At 41.5% G+C, this 25,166-nt stretch overlaps 2 protein-coding genes across 2 annotated transcripts in view; one reads left to right on the top strand and one right to left on the bottom strand.

Moving 5' to 3' along the window:
• Positions 7-7,825, bottom strand: SLIRP (SRA stem-loop interacting RNA binding protein). Its single transcript, NM_001097472.1, is given in 4 exon segments — positions 7-104; positions 536-643; positions 5,661-5,719; positions 7,712-7,825. Coding segments are annotated over 4 exon segments (336 nt in total). The 5' UTR covers positions 7,809-7,825; the 3' UTR covers positions 7-32.
• The window catches only part of ALKBH1 (alkB homolog 1, histone H2A dioxygenase), a 33,637-nt gene continuing 16,353 nt past the window's right edge, over positions 7,883-25,166 (top strand). The window contains exons 1-3 of the mRNA XM_021099556.1: positions 7,883-8,097; positions 10,460-10,568; positions 12,964-13,126. Of these exons, the coding sequence (XP_020955215.1) occupies positions 7,915-8,097; positions 10,460-10,568; positions 12,964-13,126 (455 nt within the window). The 5' untranslated portion in view covers positions 7,883-7,914. The remainder of the gene's footprint in view (positions 8,098-10,459; positions 10,569-12,963; positions 13,127-25,166) is intronic.

Raw genomic sequence — 25,166 nt, 5'->3', positions numbered from 1 at the left:
TTTCAGTTTTTGTTTAATAGGTAACGATAGTCTCAAAAATCTTTCTCTTCATCAGAAGTTTGATCGCCTTGTAAAGCTTTGCGTTTCTGAGCTTGAACATGGAGCTGAAAAACAAACAAGTAATGTAAGGAAAGGCTATGTCTGCAATAATACCAAAACTGAAAACTGCCGTTTTATTAGGGAATCAGCACTAGGAAGTTCAGTGGATGTTATCTGCTCCTTGTATGTAAAATTCCCTAAACTTCAATTAAAAATATTATAAATCACTTTGGCCCCAAGTCACATAGTAAGTAGAAAAGCCAGGATTTCAATTCCACTCTCCCTGCTGTTTCTCCTGTTTCATGTTACATGTACCTTGCTAACCATTAAAGTGTCCTGTACTTCCCTCTCCAGACCTTTGAAAATTGGGCACTCTACCACCACCACTATTCTTTAACAAACATTGTTACAAATCTCCTAAAGGCCCTGTCATTTCATACTTCAGACCTATTTAACTGATATATAGAAAGCTCATAAGATATAGAAAAATACTTACCTTTACTCCATCAATAACATGATTTTCCTGTTGGAGTACATTGTGAAGTTCTTCTTCTGAAGAAAATTGAATCCAGCCCATACCTCTGTGGAAGCCAGTCTCTTTGTCCTAAAAATTCAAAATTCAAGAAGAGATTAGTGGAGTTCCCATCGTGGCTCAGCGGAAACAAATCTGACTAGCACATGCAAGTACGCAGGTTTGATCCCTGGCCTTGCTCAGGAATCTGGTGTTGCCATGAGCTATGGTGTAGGTCACAGATGTGGCTCAGATCTGGCGCTGCTATGGCTGTGGCGTAGGCTAGCAGCTACATCTCCGTTTTGACCCCTAGCCTGGGAACCTCCGTATGCCATGGCTTTGGCCCTAAAAGACAAAAAAATTTAAAAAAGAAGAGATTAGTAATCATGAAGTTGAAAGTTTCCGGGAGTTCCAAAACAAGCCACCAACTTTTTCATCTGCCAAAATGGAATAAAATAACATTTTAACAGATATCAAAAACCTTGCTTTAATACATATTTACTCTTCTATTTACCCAAGGCTTAATCTGTGTTAATCTTTACACTCTTCTTTCTACTGCCACTGGAGAAGTAAAATGTGGATAATAAACTTTCTGTGTCATTCTACATAAAAATCACATTAAGGGCAATAGTCAAGGAAAATTTGATCACAAAATGCAGTACTCTTCCTGGAGCTCCCATCATGGCTCAGTGGTTAACGAATCTGACTAGCATCCATGAGGACACAGGTTCAATCCCCGGCCTCTCTCAGTGGGTTAAAGATCTGGTGTTGCCGTGGCTGTGGTGTAGGGCAACAGCTGTAGCTCTGATTAGACCCCTAGCCTGGGAACCTCCATATGCCGCAGGTGTGGCCCTAAAAAGACAAAAAAAAAAAAAAAACCCCAAACAACAGCACTCCTGTTTCTAACTTCCTCACTTCTAGAAACTAGAAAATTAAGCCTTAAAACCTAGGTGTACTGCTGGTAATTTCCGAAACCAATCACCACTACTACAATCATCACCACATGCTCCTAATGAAAAAGGGAGAAAAAATTACCCTTATTTACCTAGTTCTAGACTTCTGGTTAATTTAAACAATTTTGCTACTTCCCTTTGTTCAAAAGACTGTGCTTATCATTCAACATTTATATATCAGATTCTATACATCTTATACACTAAAGATTCTAGTGTGCTTAGCTATTTCCTGCCCACCCCTCTAGCCCTTCTGTGTAAAAGACAGATTCACTCAATGTACACCATCAGTCTTGTTTATAAAGTTATGTTGTGCACTGCCCCCAAAAACACATTCTTAGAAATTGCCCCCATATCTGGAAGGTAAATTCCTAAGTATTAACCCAGAACACAGGAAGGTAACGTCCCAGTGATTCACTCCTTACCTCAGATAGATATGACAATTTCTAAAACACTCTTCAACTCCACGTAGCCATTTCCATGTGTAAGGGCATTTAAATTTTTGTGTTAAAATTTACATTTCTAACTGAGTACAAAGAGTTTAACTAGAAACTAATTTTGTTCCTGTTACTACATAATTTTAAGAATCAAAGCTTTCTCTTGTTTGAAATCTGTTTAACTCCTAATCCTTAATTATTTTGTTTATACTTTTAAAAGGGAAATGGCAACAAAGAAAAATGTTACTTTTTGGAGAAACTTTTCTAAATGCTCTTCAAAAATTACAAATTGCAGGAGTTCCCTTAGTGGCCCAGTGGTTAACGAATTCAACTAGGGACCATGAGGTTGCGGGTTCCATCCCTGGCCTTGCTCAATGGATTAAGGATCTGGCATTGCTGTGAGCTACGGTGTAGGTCGCAGATGTGGCTTGGATCCCTAGTTGCTGTGGCTGTGGTGTAGGCTGGCGGCTACAGCTCCGATTAGACTTCTAGCCTGGGAACCTCCATATGCTGTGGGAAGCAGCCCTAGAAAAGGGAGGAAAAAAAAATTACAAATTTCATACACTTTCTAAAACTGTAGGGGTTTTTTTTGGGGGGGGGTGTTTGTTTTGCTTTTTAGGGCAGCACCTGCAGCATATGGAAGTTCCCAGGCTAGGAGCTGAATCAGAGTTGCAGCTGCCAGCCTACACCACAGCAATGCAGGATCCAAGCTGCATCTGCAACCTACACCACAGCTCATGGAAATGCCAGATCCTTGACCCACTGAGCAAGGCCAGGGATCCAACCTCATCCTCATGGATACTAGCTGGGTTCGTTTCTGCTGAGCCACAGGGGAACTCCAAAACTGTAATTTTTAAGTGTATAGATTTTCATGTCTGTAATACACATGACTTATTCTTTCATTCAATTATAAGATTTCATTGTATCAATGAATTATCATCTATTTAACCAATCCCACTGATGAACACTTAGATTCTTTCCAATTATAATATTATTATACCTTGCTGTTTTTTGCTTAGTTTTATGGCTACACCTGTGGCATATCCAAGTTTCCGAGCTGGGGGTAGAATCAAAGCTGCAGGCCTACACCACAGCCACAGCAACACCAGATCTGAACTGCCTCTGTGACCTGCACTGCAGCTTGTGGCAATGCCAGATCTTTAACCCACTGAGCCAGGCCAGGGATTGAACCTACATCCTTACAGAGATGTGAGGCCCTTAACCTGCTGTGCCATAGTGGGAACTCCTAAACCCTGCTGTTTAGAGCATCTTCTTTTTTTTTTTTGGCCACACCCATAGCATCTGGAAGATCCTGAGCCAGGAATCGAACCCACGCCACTGCAGTGACAATACCGGATCCCTAATCCTCTGCACTATAACAAATGCCTGAACATTCTACACCTCACATTTCTGTAGAATAAATTCCTAGAAATGGAATTGCTAGATCAAGGCAAAGGCAAATTCTTAGTTTTGGTAGATTTTTGCCAAATTCCCTTCAGTGAAAGTATCAGTTAAACTTCTAAACAATTTCAGTACCGGCTTCCCTACACCTTCATTAAGGCTCGATATGCATGATTCGGTTAAATCTTTGTAAGGCAAGCAACATTAAATCGAGAGTTAAGAATTTAAGTTACTTTAAGTTGATGTTGATATCTTACCACAGCCTTTTCAGTGCCATGAAGAGAGGAACAGTTTTAGTGAAGCATGGGTAAATTCTATGTGTACTCACATCACACCCTGCAAACACAGTAATTCCAGAAAGTCCACAGGAGTCCCCTGGTGGTCTAGCAGTTAAGGATTTGGCACTGTCACTGCTGTGGCTCAGGTTCAGTTCCTGGCCTAGGAACTTCCACATGCCATGTACACAGTCCCCCACCCCAAATGAAAGTCCACAGAAAATACAGCCCATGATGAGTAGGACACATTTACAGACTATTTCTAAACCCTCGTGAGGAAGCAAAGAATAGAACAAATATAAACATACACAAAAAGAACTCAATTCAATGAGGATAAAGGTTAAAACAGACATTCTCCACCAGTTAGTTTTATGATAGAATTAACCTCTACTGTCTGAAGTCATTATTAAAACACTGTAATAGGGAGTTCCCGTTGTGACTCAGTGCTTAGCGAATCCGACTAGGAACCATGAGGTTTCGGATATGATCCCTGGCCTTGCTCAGTGGGTTAAGGATCTGGCGTTGCCGTGAGCTGTGGTGTAGGTCGCAGAGGCGGCTTGGATCCCATGTTGCTGTGGCTCTGGTGTAGGCCGGTGGCTATAGCTCCGATTGGACCCCTAGCCTGGGAACTTCCATATGCCACAGGAGCGTCCCAAGAAATGGCAAAAAGACAAAAAAATAAATAAAAATAAAATAAAATACTGTAATAGGCAAAATTCCATGATGCCCCCAAGATCTCCAAATGTCCCATCCTATTATTACTCCCTGTACGATCCCCTCCCCCGAATGTGGGTGGGATCTATGACATGCTTCTAATGGCAAGGATGATGTGGTGTCACTCCGAAAACTACAGTATAAAACTGTCTTGGCAGACTGGAAACTCCCTTGCTGACGGTGAAGCAAGCTGCCATGTTGGGAGAAAGCCTACAAAGAATTCAGATAGGAGTTCCCGTCATGGTTCAGTGGTTAACAAACCCAATTACTATCCATGAGGACTGGGGTTCGAACCCTGGCCTCGCTCAGTGAGTTGAGGATCCCAAGTTGCCAAGAGCTGTGGTGTAGGTAATAGACATGGCTTGGATCCCACATTGCTGTGGCTATGGTTGTGGCTCCGATTGGCCCCCTAGCCTGGAAACCTCCTTATGCAGTGGGTACAGCCCTAAAAAGACAAAAGACAGAGATCCTGTCGTGGCACAGCAGAAACAAATCCGACTAGGAAACACGAGGCTGCAGGTTCAATCCCTGGCCTTGCTCTGTGGGTTAAGGATCCAGAGTTGCCATGAGCTATAGTGTAGGTCGCAGATGCAGCTCGGATCTGGCGTTGCTGTGGCACAGGCCGGCAGCAACAGCTCCGATTAGACCCCTAGCCTGGGAACCTCCACATGCCGCAGGTGAGGCCCTAAAAGGACAAAAGACAAAGCAAACAAACATAAGCGTTCAAATAACAAGACACTGCAGGCAGTTCTTTGGAGCTGAGCACAGTCTCCAGCTGAAAGCCTGCAAGAAAGCAAACAATCCAGTCCTACAGTTGAAAAACAAATTCTACCAACAACCTAAGGGAGCATGGAAACCAATCTTTCCCAGCTGCGCCTCTGATGAGCCTGCAGCTCCAACTGACACCTAGATTGCAGCTAGGTGAAACCCTGAACAGAGGACCCAGCAAAGCTATGATCTGCAGAAAATGTGAGATAATGTATGTGTTGTTTTGAGCCATTAAGTTTGTGGTAATTTTAGGCAAAAATATAAAGCTAAGACAAATACCTCAAAAAAGGATAAAGTTTTTTTGGGGGGCCACACTCATGGCATTTGGAAGTTCCTGGAACAGGGATTGAACCGAGCCACAGCAGTGACAATGCTGAACTGCTAGGCTACCAGGCAACTCCCTTTTTTTTTTAAACTTTTAATCAGTATCACCCACAATTTAATCAACAAAGATTGAACCACTTTATCCCACTAGGAATTCATAGAACTGATATGCTTTGACAAAAAAAAAAAATCAAGAATTAGAGGATAACATTATTACTTTTTTTTAAAAGATAATACTCACAAAAGGTACGATGCACTTTCGTATATGGCCAAATTGTGCAAAATGTTCTCTCAGCTCATCTGTTTAGGAAGAGAAAATATATTTTAAGAGATGTTAGTCCTACACTGCCCATCCTAGATTATAGACAGAAACCAAAAGGGGTCATAGAGCCCCCAAACTTCTTGTAAACAGGAGCTATTTTGCATTTCCTTGAAGCCTTAAAATGTAAGAAATAGCTACAGTACTGATTTTAAAGCTATAATGTACTAGATTTGGGGACGTGATGGGGCAGGGACATGGAGAGATAAGCTGCTGAGTTGACTGTGATCTTTCATCCCCAGCAAGTATTACATAACGGATTATAATCCCTATAAGAATATCACACAGAAGACAGATAAACAATTATAATACAGTGTGTTGTTGGCTATATTAGAGACTTCCAAATAAAATCCCTTTTTTGTAATTTAAAGTTTACATTAAGTATTTGTTACTTGGGGGGAAGGGGCTGCAGCAGCTTGATGTGGGATCTCAGTTCCCAGATCAGGGATTGAACCCAGGCCACAGGGGTGAAAGCATGAGTTCTAACCTCCTAGGCCATCAGGGAACACCCAAAATGTTGTTACTGCCTTACTCTCCATTGCTGGCTCAAAGTTACTTTCTAGTACAGCAAATGAAATTCTGGGTATCTGTCCTGTGGACTCCTGTCTTTACCTGTTCTTCTTTAATATGTCAGTAATTCAATCTCCTGCCTAAATTTTAACCTGCAAGTAATTCAATCTCCTGCCTAAATTAACCTGCAAGACCCAGGCCAAATACATCCACAGATTATTTTTTATTGGACTCCTACAAACTGCAAGACAAGATAACATAGTAGCCCTGTGAGATCTCAAAGATGAATAGTGAATAATCTTAAAAATCAAAAACTAGATGATCTTTTTTCTCTTCTGAACTTGTACTTTCGCTAACTTACACTTCATATTACCTGCTTCATTACCCTAGTTCGTCTCAACATCATTGGTTCAACTGCCTATATTCGTTGTTTTTAAGTCTCCTCACCTCCACCACTACACCAACGCTTGCAAAGTGTTGAGTCCATGATGTCCACAGTTATTGATACATAATAGGGCAATGTCTGCCAAATGAATAAGTAAGCATCTAGGAGTTCTCTTGTGGTGCAAGGGGTTAAGGATTCAGCGTTGTCACTACAGCAGCTTGGGCTGCTGCTGTTGGATGGGTGTCCATCCCTGACCTGGGAAGGGCTACATGCCTTGGGCGTGGCCAAATAAATAAACACCTAACAATCCTTCAACAAGCCATAGAAGCTAAATTTCTGAAGCACTCTAATAGTTGATCAAACCAACTGGCTAGATCAGGATCTCACAGAACATTACTAGAGGATAAACAAAACAGTTTTACCTACAATTGTTATAGAAAAAACAGCTGCAAGCACCAAGAACAGTGCCTACCACATAATAGATACTATGTTTCCTGAATGAATGAATAAGAGAAACTGTCTCCAAAGTTGTTTGTTATACAGTCCAAACCCATTATATCTGGAAACTTGCACGTGCAAGATGCTAGCGAAACCCCTCAGCCTTTCCACAAAGTTTTACAGGGCCTAAGCAAGGCATTCTACATACTGAGAAAGTGAAGCACAAATGGATCTATCTACTATCCACACCTGTTCCAATCCTTTGTTTAAAGGAGCTGACCTGATATATGAATATCAGCAAAACTGAGCATGGATTTTTAAGTTTTGGGAAGCAAATGTAAAAACAATAACTCAAAACTGCAGTTGCGGAGTTCCCGCAAAATCGTAAATCTTAGAATTTCCAAGTAATAAACCTTTCGACTCCGAAAGCCTAGAGACCTAGAACACGTGCCCCAAAACTCAAGAGGCATACCTAAACAGCTAACTGCAAACGAAATTTCTTTCTACTCTCTGGCTTGCTCAAGAGCAAACTCAGTCTCCTAATTCAACTACCACGCTGATTTAAGTGCTCTGCAGAAAGCCAAGCTCCCTTGGATTGCTTGAACCTAAAATTTCCGCCCCTGCTTCATCTCCAACTCACTCGAGGCCGCAGTCCAGGGAATCTTCCTGACAAACGCAACGGGGCGACCGACATTGGCACGCATCGACAAAACGCCTCTCGCCGCCGAAGCCGCCATGTTTAAATTGAGGGACCCTAGAGCTTTGAGGTCGCGACCCCGGAAGAACCTGTCTGACCCGGGGGCGCGAAAATCAGCTTCCGGGTCAGAGGAGACGGGCCGCGACATGGGAAAGATGGCGGCGGCCGTGGGCTCTATGGCGACGCTGGCAGCAGAACCTGGAGAAGACGCCTTTCGGAAGCTTTTCCGCTTCTACCGGCAGAGCCGCCCTGGGACTGCTGACCTGGGAGGGGTCATCGACTTCTCGGCAGCCCACGTAGCCCGCGGCACGGGGCCTGGTGCCCACAAGGTATGGAGAAAGGAGCGGCGCCTGCCTACCTGTCGCCTCGCCTCCCTTCTTGGAGAAGTTTCAGTGTTCTTCTCACCTCTTTTCTCTCCCAGACTGAGTGTTATTGAGCGATCCCCGCCTTCTATGGGCAGTAGTAGAACTGCCTACGAAGCGTCACACTTTGGGGACGAAGATCTCTGCTAATCGTTTCTCCACACAGCTGTTCCTGGCTGCAGCTTCTCATCAGAAAATGTCAGGAAATTGGTGTTTACTGCTTCCATTAAGTGTCCATTTGCTTTCATACTTAGATTTGTGTGAAAACCCGTAAACTGATTTTTAGGTGTTAGAGTAGAGCCCTGCATCTTGAAGAAACCAGCTACTCCGAGTAATCTCAGAACTGAGAGATTGATGTGATTAGTTAAGCCGTTTTTCATGAAAGGCCTTCTCTGTTACTTTCAGAAAGAGGGCACTAAAAGATTCTGAAATAATCTTTACAGGTTAAAAGTAAAGGGCAAATGAATCCAGACACCGTATGTTATTTCTGCCTTCCTCACCTTTTTTTTTTTTTTTTTTTTTTTGCTTTTGCTTTTTAGGGCCGCCCCCAGGGCGTATGGAAGTTCCCAGGCTAGGGGTCACATCCGGGCTGTAGCTGCCGGCCTATGCCACAGCATCACCAGATCCAAGCTGAGTCTGCAACCTACACCACAGCTCACAGCAATGCAGGATCCCTAACCTGCTGAGTGAGGCCAGGGATTGAACCCACATCCTCCCGGATACTAGTCAGATTCGTTTCTGCTGAGCCACGATGAGAACTCCCCTTCAACATTATTTCTTATCCACAGATGGCTGCATGAGACATTCTTTCCAAGCTTAGTATTAGCTCTCAGAGTTTCAGAATAACATACAGAAAGTCCAGGAATAATGTATTTAACTCATGGGAGAACCCCTTGGACCTCCATTTAACTCCTTTGCCCATATTTTACCATAATACTTATAAGATTACTTATAAAATTAAAGCCGCCCTAGAAGGGGACATTGTGTCTAGCATAGTACCTAAACCAGTAAGTACTCAGTAAATACACCTTTTATTGGGTATATAAAAACTTGGGTAGTATTTAGTTCCACAGCTCAAAACAGATTGAAAGTAGCAAATTAGAAAAGGAGAAGGTTGCTATTAAGAAGACATCATGTAAGAGCAGTGGAGAAAGTGATGGCTAACAGTCTGGCAAGGGAGGAAGCAGAAAAACCTTAAAAGGATGAGAGATTTGGTTAAGCTTAAAACATGAGAGGTTAGGTCGACAAACTTCTCTCAGATTTGAGGGTGTTGCTGAAATACTGTACCGTATTAATAGGTATGGTCTGTTTAAAAGATCATTACAAAATGTTTGAAATAAAAACCTTTTATCTTCTAGAAACCTGGAAGAGTTAGATGGTCAGGACTCTCAGTTTCAGATAACCATTTTATTACAGAATGGAGATATACCAGCCACTTGTTGGTGGTTTATCTGGAAATCTCTCTTCTTCGAAAAGTTAAAAGAATAAGAGATCATGTTTCCTTTTTTTGTCTTTTTGCCTTTTCTAGGGCCGCTCCCGAGGCCAGGGATCGAACCTGCAACTTCATCGTTCCTAGTCAGATTCGTTAAGCACTGTGCCACAACGGGAACGCCAGTATTTCTTTGTGAGAGAACATTTGATATATTCTAAGGCAAGCCAGAGCCTAAGTTTATTATTTACGTAAGGATGAAGTGGGTTTTTTTTTCCCCCTGAATGTCCTTACTTTAGTGATTGCGTATTGGATCTCTTAGGCAATTTAGTGAGCCAAAAGATAAGAGTTTCAATTTAAGTTTCATGTACAAGAGAGCAGTTTTGTACTTTTAGCAAACAGGATTCCCAGTGGTTTATTGAAATGTTTTTCTCTCTGGTTAGAGTCCTCACGGTTCTCAGCTGTTCCTCATAGCTCCATTTAAACACCAACTCTGTGCAAGTTCCTCAGAAGCATATCGTTAGCCCTATCAGAAGCAAATAGCATTGAATGTTCCATATACCAAATACCTTTCATGATTCAGAGTCCTAGAAGAAACCACAAAGGTGTGGTATCACGGGAAAGTGTAGTCTTAAAGGCCAAAATCAGCTTGTTTCTCATCACTGCTCTAGTTTTAAGTAGCTCTATAGTGTTTATTAGTACGTAGGTGAGGAAACTGAGGTTCTAAAAAGTTAAGTGACTGAACTAATCGTACATCAAGTAAGGAGTAGAACTAAGTTTAGGACCCCAGACTTACACCTCCTAATTGTCCCATATCAGAAATGGCTTTTAGAGGTTTGAGATTCTCAGAGTTAACCTGTAAAAATAGCTTTAGCCTCTGATTTGTTTCCTTCCTCTCAGGTAGTCAAATCTCAGCTAAGTGTGTCCTCAGTCAGTGACCATGATGCATACAGAGCAGGACTTCAGCCGGTCAGCAAGTGGCAGGCCTACGGACTCCAAGGCTATCCAGGTGAGTGCAATTGACCCTGGAAGGCAAAATCACTCAGCCATTTGTCTAATTTCAGAGAAGGAGCTGTAAGCAAGTAAATAGACAAGAAAACTAAACACACAGGAATGTTCCACTCTCAGACCCCCTCCAGAATTCTGCCTTGTCTTAGATTTCAGTTTATTTTTCATTCCCAAAGGATAAAACAGGAGTCAGTAGTGTTGGCTTTATAGTGCAGAAAGTGACACACCAGGTACAAATCAAAAATTAGGATGCTAACTCTGGGCTCCCAACCGTAGCTCTGAACATCTACTGTGGCAGAAGAGCCACTTTGAATTGACAGAGCAGGTTAAGTATGCACCATTGTCCTTGATGTGGCTTGGGTCGCTGCTGTGGCACGGGTTTGATGCTTGGCCCAGGAACTTTTTTAATCTTGTCCTAAAAGATTAAAAAATAAGTGAATAAGTAAAATAAAAGAAGGCAAATTTTAAGTCCGTAAAAGGAAGATAGCAATTTTCTGGAATAGACTGTCTATAAAAGCATTCAGTTCCCTGTCGCTATTCTGCTTGAATTTGATCAGAAGTTTCTTCCTTTAATGTGCTGTCTTCTGGAGGGGGGTGGGTGGTTATAATATTCTTATTTTGTGAAATGATGGTGATAGCAAACAGTAGGTTGTTGGGGGTTTTTTCATATCTTTTTTTTTTTTTCTTCTTTCAAAATATTAACAATCCTGTCCTAAATTTTTTTGAGAATGTGATACATGAAATGAGAAAATGGCCTCCACACTTATAAGGGAATGTTCCCATTCCTATCCTCCAATTTTAGAGGAAAAGGACTTCTTTCTGTTCAGAACCACTCCCTTCACCTTTATGATCCCACTTTCTTTTACCCCTTCCAACTTTCAAGACCTTACTGTGTTCCTCTCCTCTCCAATTTTTCACCCAGTTCCTTTGCTCCTAATCTGTAAGCATGCTTAGGTCTTTCCAAACCCTAAAAAACAATAAACTCTGCCCTTTTCTTTTATGAGTACTCTACCTTTGTTTCCTTTCATAGCCAGACTTCTAAAAGACATTAACTGGATAACCGTCTCCACTGTTCTGTCTCCAGGTACTTAGGACAAATTTTTTTCATTTCTTTATCTCTGATTCTTTTTTTTTTTTTTTTTTTTTTTTTTTTTTTTTGTCCTTTTGCCATTTCTTTGGGCCACTCCCGCGGCATGTGGAGGTTCCCAGGCTAGGGGTCTAATCGGAGCTTTAGCCGCCAGCCTACGCCAGAGCCACAGCAACTCGGGATCCAAGCCGCGTCTGCAACCTATACCACAGCTCACGGCAACGCCGGATCATTAACCCACTGAGCAAGGGCAGGGACCAAACCCGCAACCTCATGGTTCCTAGTCGGATTCGTTAACCACTGCGCCACGACGGGAACTCCTATCTCTGATTCTTAAGAAAGTACATGTAGTATATGTCAGTTGAATGTTTGATAAGTGAATCCTTAACCATGTGTAGGATCTAGTTAAATATTATTATTCCTCTTTTTCCTAACCTAAAAATGATTAGGTATTTGCATGCTAAGCAGAAGTCTGTACCATCTTTCTTCCCTGTTAGAGCAGTCAAAGTTCAAAGGAGGCAGGATTCACACGAGTTATTTTAATTGAGATAAGTAATATAAAAATCTTGGTGTTCCTGTTGTGGCCCAGCAGTAACAAATCCAGGTAGTCTCCATGAGGATGGCCTCGCTCAGTGGGTTAAGGATCTGGCGTTGCCGTGAGCTGTGATGTAGGTCACAGACACAGCTCAGATCCTGTGTTGCTGTAGCTATGGTGTAAGCCAGCAGCTTCAGCTCCAATTGGACCCCTAGCCTGGGAACTTCCATATGCCGCATATGTGGCCCTAAAAAGCAAATAAAAAATAAAATTAAAAAAGAATAAAAATCATGATCCAGTTATTAGAAAACAGAAGAGACAAAAAGTCAACACTGAGATATCACAAAAGTAATAGCTACGGGAAGCACCTACCACCTTTGTAAATGATACCTGCTGAAAATTTGAGGGATGACTTGACAGATTCAGCTCTGAAGTTTGCTTCGAGATAACACAATTGTTAGTTGTGTAATATTTGTTTCTCTTGAAACAAAAAACAACACAAAACCAGAGATTATTACATAGTTGTAGATGTCTAACGTTCGTCATCAAGGCAGCTTTTTTTTATTAACTTGAAGAAATTCATCTTCTGCTAAAATGGAGTATAGGAATGAGAACATATGCTTAAGTGTGGAAGCCACTGGAAGCATGAGCAAAAGGAGATGGGCAGTAAATAATAAAGCACTGGGTATAAGGGTATCAACAAAAATAAATGATCTGAATAACTGATGGAGGATTTTCCTCCTCTCCTTTTTTTCTCATCTGTCTTTTGTATAGGATTTATTTTCATCCCAAACCCCTTCCTCCCAGGTTACCAGTGGCACTGGGTGAAGCAGTGCCTTAAATTATATTCCCAGAAACCTAATGTATGTAACCTGGACAAACATATGACTAAAGAAGAGACCCAAGATTTGTGGGAACAGAGCAAAGAATTTCTAAGGTAAGACTTATCAGTCACAATGAAGTATTAATATTCAGCTCAGTTCATCACAGATCTTTAAAAGAACTACCCTATAAATATAGTTCAGTGAAAGTGACTGACTTTCTACTCAGATACGGCACAATTACATTCTTTCCACAAGGAGCATGTGGACATTTTGACAGTTATATTAAATTGAGATCCATTTTAAAGATTTGCTTATTGTAGCTTAGATATTGAGTTCATCCTCATTAATCATCAGATGATCCATTTTCATCCAGTTTCAGCCCTTTTTCTTACTTTAAGTGAGTTCCTTTGAAGACTTATGGTATCCCGAAGAAAGTAGCTCTGAATGCTCTGTACTGCTTCTCTTCTCAATGAAATCATTGTTACTGCTGTTTTGTGATTGTCAGTTCTTCATGAAAAGCAGTCTTTGTACCTTAATGTTGTTTCAACATTCATTTATTTAACAAATATTTCTTGAGGGTCAGTTGTGTGCCAGGCATGATGCTAAGCCCTGAAGATACAAAGGTAAATATGACACTGTCCCTCCACTTGGGAGTGCATAGTCTATGGCAGGAAGGAGGTGTCAGAGGGAAAAAATGATATTTTAATTGGGCCCATTATCCTCTTTTTTTCTCTGTCCATTTGAATTGAGTCTTCAAAAATGATTAGGAGTTTACCAGTCAGAAAAGCAAGAAGGCTGATTTGGGTAGAAAAAGCAGCGTGAGCAAAGACAGAGTAAATTGTTCTGTGAGGAGCACACAGTATATACGTTCATGTGTTTATTCAACAAATATATATTGAGTTTCTGCTGGGACAGATACTGTTCTTAAGTGTTACAGGTTTAAGACAGAAATAACGCAGTTCCTTCAGGGAATTTGTAGGTTAGTCGAGAACAGAGACGTGTAAACATATAATTAAATGCAGTCTGGCAGGTAGAGGGATAGAGTTTATAAGATTATGAGTATGGTTACTTAAGTGGCTACCACTTAAAGGAAGATGCTTCCTGGAAGTCATGAATAGAATTGTCAAGAACGCAGGAAAAGTACCAAAGCAAAGATAGGTTAGGGCCAAGTTGTTAAGTGTTCAGTGATGTAGAGCACTAATTCTAGAGTCACATTGCTTGGGTTCAGATCTTGGCTCTGCCACCTACTAGCTGTGTTAACGTAAACAAATTTCCTAATCTTTTTTTGCCTCATAGAAGTGTTTTCCTTGTTTAACAGTTTGAGGATGAAACAAGATAATATGTGAGAAATCCTTAGAACAGCCTGTTAAAACAATTATACTGGCTTTGTGTGTTCTCTTTGGACTTAAGCAGCTCTCTGATAGTGCAGTTTTCAGAAACTATGCCAAGTTAATTCCAATGAGACATAGAAGATTTTCTTAAGTTGAAAAGAGAAAGGAAAATGAAGATAAAATGCACTTGTTTTCCTTTAAAACCTTCTTGGTCCTATGGTTTAGGCAAGAACAGGAAGGAAAATCCTGTTCTTAAGGATGTCTTCTGTGGAATTGAGAGCAAAGTCAAAGAAGATGGTGGCTGGCTAAAATTAGAGTGCTTAGAGGAGTTTGTTTCTAAATCAGCCTGCATTTTTAAGTATTTGATTTTTTTTGTTTCTGAGAAATTATTAGACATCCCAGTTGTCTTCTTATAAGGTAGCTCAGATGAATTTCTCTCATGTCATCCTGTGAACAAGGGTGAGATAACTTTTTTTTTTTTTGGTGTAATAAATTAGCAGAAATAAAAAATGTTACGCTCATACCTTCTATTGTCAAGTTTCGGAAAAAACTGATATTCTCAGACATTGCTGGTAGCACCGAAAATCAATTAGGGCCTAGTTCTTCTGTCACTATATGTGTTTCAGCTTCCTCATCTGGAAAACAAAGGGGTTAGACCAGATGAGCTATTCAAGGTGACTGAATCATGGTCAGAGTCACCTAGACAGTACATACCCGCTTCCCACTTTCCCAGAGCATATCAGAAAAGGAGAGGGTCTTCGGTTCAAAAAGATTTCTCTAGAGATTCTGATTATCTACTGTAACAGTCACATGGAGAACCACTAAACTAGAGGACCTCTAAGAATCCTTTCAATTTTAACTTTCTAGGTTTCTATGATCAGAAAAAAACTTTTTTTTTTTGGGGGGGGGGGGCCATGCCCAAGGCATGCAGAAATTCCCAGGCCAGGGATTGAAGATGTGCCACAGCAGTGACCTGATCATAGTAGTGACAATGCCAAATCCTTAACCACTAGGCCACCAGGGAACTCCAGGGAAGAAGAAACTTTGAAGTAGGAAATGAAGAAATATTTGGAACATATAAGTCAAAATAGATCCATTCACAAAATTAGGACACCTCAATTTTAGATCTTCAGTCTGACCCTTTCCCAACTGAGCTATTTTGGCAACTTTTAGAGCACCTCAATTCTACATTATATTTCACAGTTTATTGTCAGTGAGTAGTGGAGCTAGAGATTCTCACAGAAGAGTACAGCAGTTGAGTGTAAGCGTCTTCATTGCAGCATTGTTTGTAATGACACGGAGGCATGCGAAACAACCTTAGTGTCTATCAGCAGGAGAGCAGAGAAATCAAGCATGATGGACTCCAGTAGTAGAATGCAGCCACTCTGCTGCCATTAAAAAACCCTAACTCCAACCCTCCAGCAAGTCTAGTAGGGTCTGAGAGTTCTGTTGTGGTGTAGCAAGCTAAGGATCTGGCGTGACTGCAGCAGCTTGCATTGCTGCTGTGGTGTAGGTTCCATCCCTGGCCCAGAAACTTCCACATGCCATGGCATGGCCAAAGAGATAGATACATAGATAGATAGGCAGGCAGGCAGGCAGTGAGGTCTGCAGTTATAATAAATAAAATCATTCCTTGGTGTCTCCATCACAACCACTGCAGTCTAAGCCACCATCATTTACTGTAGTAGCTTCCTAACCAGTCTGCCTGTGTCTGCTCTTGTGCCTCTTTAATGCTATCTTCTTAGCATATACTCAGGTGTAGTCAGCGGGCCCACGGTGAATAACTGATACTCCTCTTCCTCCCAAAATTCCAAGAATTTAAAAGCTCTCTCTAAAGAACAAGGCCAGGGAATTCCCTGGTAGTCTAGTGGTAGAACTTGGTGCTTTCACTACTGCAGCCCAGGTTCAATCCCTGGTCTGGGAACTAAGATCTCACATCAAGCCGATGCATGCCATGGCCAAATAAAGAAAATAAAGAACAAGGGACAAAGGCCATTCAGATTCTTTGTTTACAGCCCCATCACACTTAGAATAAAATCAAAAGTCTTTATGAAGGCTACAAGATCTGATTGTCCCACTTCATCTCCTGTTATTCCTTATTATTATCCAATAGTACTGGCCTCCATTCTCTTCATTAAACACATCAGGCATGCTCAGATTCTCTGTATAAGCTCATCCTTCTACCTGAACATCTCTTCCCTTAAATAATCAGCAGGTTGCTTTTTTTTGGTCTTTGTTCTAATATCTTGAGATGGTTCCCTTATTCAGTTAAAAAGAGTCCCCTGGAGTACCCCCTGTGGTGCAGTGGGTTGGAAATCCGACTGCAGAGGCTCAGGTTGCCTCAGAGGCGCAGGTTGCCTCAGAGGCGCAGGTTTGATCCCCATCCTGGCACAGTGGGTTAAAGGATCCAGCATTGCTACAACTGTGGCATAGGTCAAAGCTGCAGCTTGGAGTGAATCCCTGGCTTGGGAACTTCCATGTACCTAGGGTATGGCCATTTAAAAAATAATAACATTTTATCGCCTTGCCCTGTAATTTTATTCTTTAGTGCATGGTAGTTATTAAATCTTTTAGGATTAGTTAATGGATACTTTCTTACCCCTTTTTTATTTTGTGACTATATTATCTATTCAAGAGAATTAGACAAGGGGGAGTTCCGGTTGTGGGTTGGCAGCAACAAACCTGACTAGTGTCCACGAGGGTGTGAGTTCGATCCCTGGCCTTGCTCAATGGGTTAAGGATCTGGCCTTGCCGTGAGCTGTGATGTGTGTCACAGAATTGGCTCAGATCTGGCATTGCTGTGGCTGTGTTGTAGGCTGACAGCTGCAGCTTCAGTTTGACTCCTAGCCTTGGAACCTCCATATGCCATGGTTGCAGCCCTAAAAAGCAAAAAAAAAAAAAAAAAAAAAAAGGAAAAGAAAAGAAAATAGACAACTTTATTCCATAAGTTAGCTGATGAAATGCTTTATATCCATATTTGCACATATGAAGGCTTTTTTCCATTGATACTCTTGATGTGGAAGCAGAATTAATGCCTTCCCCTTTCTGCTTTAAGACCTTTTTTATGATGCTATTATAGCATTTATTGTAGTGAATCCCTTCTTCTAGCCTTTCTCCCTCCACTGCCTGCCATGCCCCTGTCCGTGCTCCAGACCTTGAAATTTTTGTAGCCTTAGTGCCAACCACAGTTTTTTGTATATATTAGGAGGTGCTCAGTAAATATTAAGTAAATTGATATCTTCTCTTTTAGCTCAATAAAAGCATGATGCTAAAGTTAGGATGATCGGAGTTTCCATCGTGTTGCAGTGGTTAACGAATCGGACTAGGAACCATGAGATGTTGGGTTCGATCCCTGGCCTCGCTCAGCGGGTTAAGGATCCGGCGTTGCCATGAGCTGTGGTGTAGGTTGCAGGCTCGGCTTGGATCCCGCATTGATGTGGCTCTGGCGTAGGCCCGCGTCTGCAGCTCCGATTCGACCCCTAGCCTGGGAACCTCCATATGCCGAAGGGAAGCGGCCCTAGAAAAGGCAAAAAGACAAAAAATAAATAAAGTTAGAATGATCAATTAAAAACTATATAGTACCTTTCCATATCATTTCCATTAATTTATTAAATAATGTATGTTTGTTGCTTTAGGAAATACTTGGTACTAGCATAGATATGAAGATTAAAACTCAGTCCCTGACTTTGAGAAAGAGGGAGGAATTAAGGTACTTTCATAAGGTTTTTGCAGTACCAAAACCATATTCTTGAATAGAGAAAGTTGCAGGATTCTGTGTGGGCATGCATAATAGAGGCAGAGACGGAGTCCAGGAAAAAGATTTCCTTAAAGAAATGTTAGAATTGTCTCTGAAAAAGCAAGTTAGAAAAATCTGCTACACAGAGTGGAGTAAGAGGAGAGAACATTTCAGTAGAGAAAATCGTGTGGTCAAAACACAGCAATGGGAATTCCCATCGTGACTTAGTGGTAACGAACACAACTAGTATCCATGAGGATGCAGGTTCAATCCCTGGCTTCTCTCAGTAGGTTAAGGATCTAGTATTGCTGTGAGCTGTGGAATGAGTCGAAGACGTGGCTCCAATCCCATGTTGCTGTGTCTGTGGTGTAGGCTGCAGCTCTGATTCAACCCTTAGCCTGGGAACTTCTATGTGCCGCGGTGCGGCCTGAAAAAAAAATAAAAACGCAGCAATGGAAGATGGAGGGTAGGTTACCTTGTAGGAAATGCTTGGAGTTGGAACTAGAAAGGTTACAGCCAGCTTATCAGGGGGTTTGCATGTTACATAGTGTTGATGAAAATTAATTAGATCTAAGAAAAGAATGGAAAATTTTACGCAGGCCAAATTGAGGATTTTAACCTGGAAATAGCATGTCAGAAAGCTCTGAGGCACAGTTATATCAATTTTTTGAGAGAGGGCTGCATATTAAATGAGGTATTGGTGTTCCCTGGTGGCTCAGCAGACCATGGATCCAGCGTTGTCACTGCTGTGGCACAAGTTTGACCCCTGACCTGGGAGCGGCCAAAAAAAAAAAAAAAGGATGTATTGTTGACAGTTTACTCAGTCTAAATCCAAGTGTCCCCTTATGAGACCAAGAAGGAATGTTATCTTTTAAGAGCTGTCTTTGTTGATACTAAGAGAAGGTTGCTCTTTAGGTGAGCTGGTATTTCTGCCCGTGGGAGAAGTTTGGTCAGTGCAGATATACAATGCACAGTAAGGGGGAGAGAGGGAGCCAAAGGGCAGAGAAATTTTGTTATGTTTACATTTTTCTTGTCTTGCTAAAATACAAATTTTATTTTACGGTAGGACAATGTGGACTTCATCCTATAAGTGGGGACTTCATCAAGATTAGTAATAGATTTTTCACTCTAGAAAGATAATTCTTGGGAATTCCCATTGTGACTCAGCAGGTTACAAACCCAACTAGTATCTATGAGTATGCGGGTCAGATCCCTGGTCTTGCTCAGTGGGTTAACGATCCTGCGTTGCTGTGAGCTGTGTAGGTCACACAGGCAGCTATGATCCTCTGTTGCTGTGGCCATTATATAGGCCAACAGCTGCAGCTCCATTTCAGCCACTAGCCTGGGAACTTGCATATGCAATGGATGCAGCCCTAAAAAGCAAAAAAAAAGAGGGAGGAGGGAGGATCAAGATATTATGAAAAGTGAAAGAGAAGTAGTTAAGGATTATCCATAGATTTCTAAGTGGCAGGTAAAGTTATACTTAGGTTTGGGGGTGGAAGATTACTTCCAGTTTTATTGAGATATGACTGACATGTAACATCGTGTTAGTTCAAGTGTACAGTGTTGCTTTGATGCATGTATATATTCTAAATGATTATCACAATAAATTATCAGTCACTTCACATCATTACAAATTTTTCTTGTGATAAGAACTTTCAAGATCCTCTCTCAGCAACTTTCAGATATACATCACAGTAACAACTCTAGCCGTCATGCTCTGCACTACATCCCCAAAACTTCTATAATGAAAAGTTTTTACCTTTTGACCACCTTTACCCATTTTACACACATAAACACCCCACCCTTGCCTCTGGCAACCACCAGTCTATTCTGTTTTAGATGTTTTATATCCCACTTGGCCTAATACCATCACACTTCATCCATGTTGTCACAAAAAGCTGGATTTCCCTTTTTTATGGCTGAATAATATTCATGTGTGTGTATATCATCATTTATCCATTCATCTGTCATTGGACACTTAGGTTGTTTCAGCATCTATATTCTCCTTGTCCTGGAAGGGAGTAAGAGCAGAACTGAGGACTTGATAAGTGGTGATGCTTTAGAACTGAAGGTAGATTAGATAAGGCTGAATACTCGGTAGATAGCAAGAGGATGTTAGCACTTAAGGGGAAGTTGGATGTCCCTTTGCATTGATTGAGAGGGACTGAGAAGGGAGACAAAAACAAAAGAACTCAAATACTGAAAAATGGAGTTCTGGGCACAGGGTGAAACTTTAGGTTTATTTGAAATGAGAAACAAGGAAAGGAAGGACAGAAAGCTATGTGGGGGGAGGGGATTGGTTTTTGTCTTTTGTCTTTTTAGGGCCACACCTGTGGCATATGGAGGTTCCCAGGCCAGGGGTCAAATTGGAGCTGTAGCTGCCAGCCAATGCCATAGCCACAACCACTTGGGGTCTGAGCTATGTCTGCAACCTACGCCACAGCTCACTGCAATGTTGGATCCTTAACCCACTGAGTGAGGCCAGGGATCAAAACTTCGTCCTCATGGATGCTAGTCAGATTCGTTTCCGCTGAGCCATGATGGGAACTCCAAATGTTTTATTTTATTTTATTTTTTATTTTTTGCCTTTTAAAGGGCTACACCCATGGTATATGGAGGTTCCCAGGCTAAGGGTCCAGTCGGAGCTGAAGCCACTGGCCTATGCCACAGCCACAGCAACGCTGGATCTGAATTGCCTCTGCGACCTACACCAAAGCTCATGGCAATGCCAGATCCTTAACCCACTGAGCAAGGCCAGGGATAGAACCTGAGTCCTCATGGATACTATTCGGGTTCATTGACCACTGAGCCATGACGGGAACTCCAGAAAGCTGTGGTCATGGAGGGAAATAGAGTTGTGAAAGATACAATCCTCAAGACTTTAAAAATGATTGAAAAAGCAATACCTGCAGTAGGATTTTGAAGATTTTCTATCATAACCTTCAGATTTCTTCTGTCCCAAGTGCTTTTGCTTTCATAATGGTTCATTAATGTCCCTCGAGGCAAGAAAGAAAAAAAAAAAATACCCAATGCTTAGTTGCAACATCAAAACTACCCACTACATAGAGAGCAGACAAGCATGATAGGGGTTTGTTTCCACCCAGTTAGGGTTCAGTTGAAAGCAGTGCTATAGAACGAGTTTTGCTGAGAGAAATACTAACACTTACATGAAGCTTTTACCAGTAAGCAAACTGCTGTGTGGGCACATTCACCAGGGGAGAAGGTGACCAGCCCACCCATCCATTAACCTCCTGCTAGTGCCTGGAAGGGCAGCGGAGGCAGGGAGCATAGCGTGATTCTCTTTGAATGAGAACCAATAGTTAGTCATACGTGCTTGAAAACATTCTTTTAGATAATTGGATGAAGATTTAAAGTTAGGTTGGGTGGGAGTTCCTAATGTGGCTTATCGGGTCAAGAACCTGACTAGTATCCATGAGGATGCGGGTTCGATCCCTGGCCTCGCTCAGTGGGTTAAGGATCTGGCATTGCCACAAGCTGAAGCATAGGTCTGCACATATGCTCAGATCTGGCGTGGCTGTGGCTGTGGCTGTGGCCAGCAGCTGCAGCTCCAATATGACCCCTAACCTGGAAATGTCCATATGCTGTGGGTATGGCCCTAAAAAGACAAAAAAAATAAATAAATAAAGTTCGATTGGGTGCATTCCTTAAGGTAGATAAGACTCCATTGGCACTGAACATTCTTAGCTTCTTTGGGACAAGTTTAAAAAAACAGACCACCTGTCCCTTCATAAATCCCTCAGTGTTTTCTGCTTGAAAATGACCTAGGAACGTGAGGAACTTGATTTGGATCTTACACTGTTCACAGTGTTTAAAAATGAATATTTTGCAATCTTTGTTACACAAGAGCTCCATGGGGATCAAAAGGGTTCCGAAGTAGTACTAAGACAAGAACTGTGTAGTGTTGACCTGCTCTCAAATCTTGAAGGAAAGTGTTACAACAGTTGTTGCTACTTTCCTTCCAGAAGTTCTATACAAAGGAAAGAATGAATTGAGTTCTCAGAAGAGAATAGGTAATAAGGGGTAGAATTTCGTACCTACATGGGTCTAACACATTACACGCACAGACGTGCACATGCATGTGCAGTTCTCAAAACGGCACACTCAGTGATCATAACTATTTTTTCACTAAGCAAGCCTTTAATTTTTTTTTTCTTTCTTTTTGTTGTGAAGACTGGGCTTAATGCTTTTGAAAATAAGACTCTTCTCTATCTTCTTTTGCATCCTTGGACCAATCCCCCTCTATAATATAAGACAAAGCCCAAAGCCTTTCTTATAGTGATACAGTTAAGGTAGAAAAGAGGTTCTTTTTTTGGTCTTTTTGCCTTTGCTAGGGCTGCACCCATGGCATATGGAGGTTCCCAGGCTAGGGGTCTAATCGGATCTGTAGCTGCCGGCCTACACCAAAGCTCACAGTAACGCCACATCTTTAACCCACTGAGCAAGGGCAGGGATCAAACCCACAATCTCATGGTTCCTAGTCAGATTCGTTAATCACTGAGCCATGATGGGAACTCCAAAAAAGAGGTTCTTTATAGGATGTTTCTATTCCTGCTTGGTTGTTACTATAATTGTGATAATTTTAGTAACACCATAAACCTGTATCAAAGATAATAATATATATACCTTGTTTTTGAAGAATATTAGACCCAATCTTTGATGAAAAGCAGCTTATTGGTATCATATCAAATGTCTAAAATGCCATCAGATTTCAAGAACTGCCGGTTGTTGTCTTTATTTATATGGATCAGTCTGGTTTTGATATAGTATAATGGGTTCTTTGTCAAGAATAAAATGATCTCTTATTGAGCTAGAAAGTGATAGAAGATGTTTGGGTTTTTTTAATTTTGGCTACAACAGTGTTTCTCAAAGTGTAATCCTTGGACCAGCAGCATCAGCATGACTTAAAGAAGCTCAATGCACAGGTTTTTACTGAGGGCTGGCACATAGACAGTCTCGGCCTCACAGGCACCAAAATTCAGACTCCCAGAAGGAAGGCAGGTGTTCATAAACTGTATTGTTGATACAAACAGTTTAGGCCAAGTGGGCTGCAGTTCTGGAAACAGTGTGAGCCTCCCCAAAATCCAGGTTCCAGATGCTTGCTGAGGGCCAAGCTCCTAAGCAGGCCTTTCGGAGGATAGCAGTTGGACTTGCTAGGCCTGTTTTCTGTACAGCTGTCCTACATAAATCAGTGTTTGATCCATTCCGTTTATTTAGTTACTGGTCTTGATGTAAATCTGTGTTGCAATGTCCTTAGAATGTAAACTCTGAGGACAGATAGATTCTATTCTATAAACTTTTTCAGACATCAAGATGAGTGCCACTTACAGTGTAAGCCTGTAATAAATCCTTTGCTTCTGCCCATGCTGTGTGCCTGTATTGCCCACTGCATCGAGCTCCTTATTTACATGCTGGCCATTCTTCAATCCCATGCTCAACTCCCTGGCTCTGCCTTGGAGCCCTACTGATTAGACAGCAGACTTTGAGCTCTCCTTTTTCTTAATTCTAGTGGCCCTTAAAGTATTATGCTATTCAGTTTAGAACTAGATTTTATACTGCCTTGAATTTTTCCCCTCATTTCTTCATAGACCTGTCTCTCATCTCCTGTCAAAATATAAACTCTTGGAGTTCCCAGCATGGCTCAGTGGTTAACGAATCCAACTAGGAACCATGAGGTTGCAGGTTTGATCCCTGACCTTGCTCAACGGGTTAAGGATCCAGCGTTGCCATGAGCTGTGGTGTAGGTTGCAGACAAGGCTCGGATCCCACGTTGCTGTGGCTCTGGCGTAGGCCCGCGTCTACAGCTCCAATTCGACCCCTAGCCTGGGAACCTCCATGTGCCTCGGGAGCAGCCCAAGAAATGGCAAAAAGACAAAAAAAAAAAAAAAAACACAACAATAATGTATATATTATTTATATATATATTATTTATATTTATATATTATTTATATATACATATAAACTCCTTAACACAGATCTTTTTTATTTATTTATTTATTGTCTTTTTAGGGCCACACCCACGGCATATGGAGGTTCCCAGGCTAAGGGTTGAATCGGAGCTGTATCTGTCAGCCTACACCAGAGCCACAGCAACACCAGATCCGAGCCGTGTCTGCGACCTACACCACAGCTCATGGCAACGCCAGATCCTTAACCCACTCATCGAGGCCAGAGATCAAACCCAAAACCTCATGGTTCCTAGTCTGATTCATTTCCGCTGCGCCATGAGGGAACTCCCTGATATCTTCTTTTTTAAATAGCACTGGTTCTTAGACCCCCCCCACAATATTTCTTTGATTGATTAATGATGTAAATTACATTGAAAAATAAAGTAAAATGATTAGGCCTAGATATTTACATGTAAATATCTAAAATACATTCATGTATTTTTAGATATTTAGATGTAAATCAAGTAAGCTTCTTCTTTAAAAAGTAATTAATCCCATAGATTTGATTAGGATATAATTGCAGAAAGGACACTGCAGTTTTACAGAAACTTCCTATGATTTGATCAAGGGGATGTCGAAAACCAAATCAAGTACAGTGGCCTTTAATTGTTAGCTAGGCTTCAGTTACCTAAATTGTTTATATATAGAGTTAAAGAAGTCATGTTAAACTAGTTGTTTTTTATTGTATGCAGTATTTTGCCAAACTTTTTCCCCCAAAACTGCAACACTGGGAGGCCAGCCAGCATCATTCTATACATAGCGATAGCTGTAATAATCACGTTCTAGAGTTTCTTCTGTGGCGCAGTGGGTTAAGGATCTGTCCCGTCTCTGTGGAGGCACACATTCAATCCCTGGCCCAGAGTAGTGGGTTAAGGATCCAGTGTTGCAGCTGTGGCATAAGTGGAAGCTCTGGATCAGATTCAGTCCCTGCCCCAGGAACCTCCATATGCCAGAGTGAAGCTGAAAAAGAACAAGAAAGGAAGGATGGAAGGAATCGTCCTGCTTTAAGCAAGCCAAATTGAACATGTTCTGTTAGCCAAATTTTCAGGGTCCTAGGGCTCTTTGTCCCATTTCAAATAGACAACTAAAGACATATGTATTGTAGTTTTGTTTTATC

Source organism: Sus scrofa, chromosome 7 (assembly GCF_000003025.6).
Source record: "Sus scrofa isolate TJ Tabasco breed Duroc chromosome 7, Sscrofa11.1, whole genome shotgun sequence".
NCBI lineage: Eukaryota > Metazoa > Chordata > Mammalia > Artiodactyla > Suidae > Sus > Sus scrofa.
Note: the sequence above shows the minus strand (reverse complement) of the source record. Positions and strands in the feature narration are given on the sequence as shown.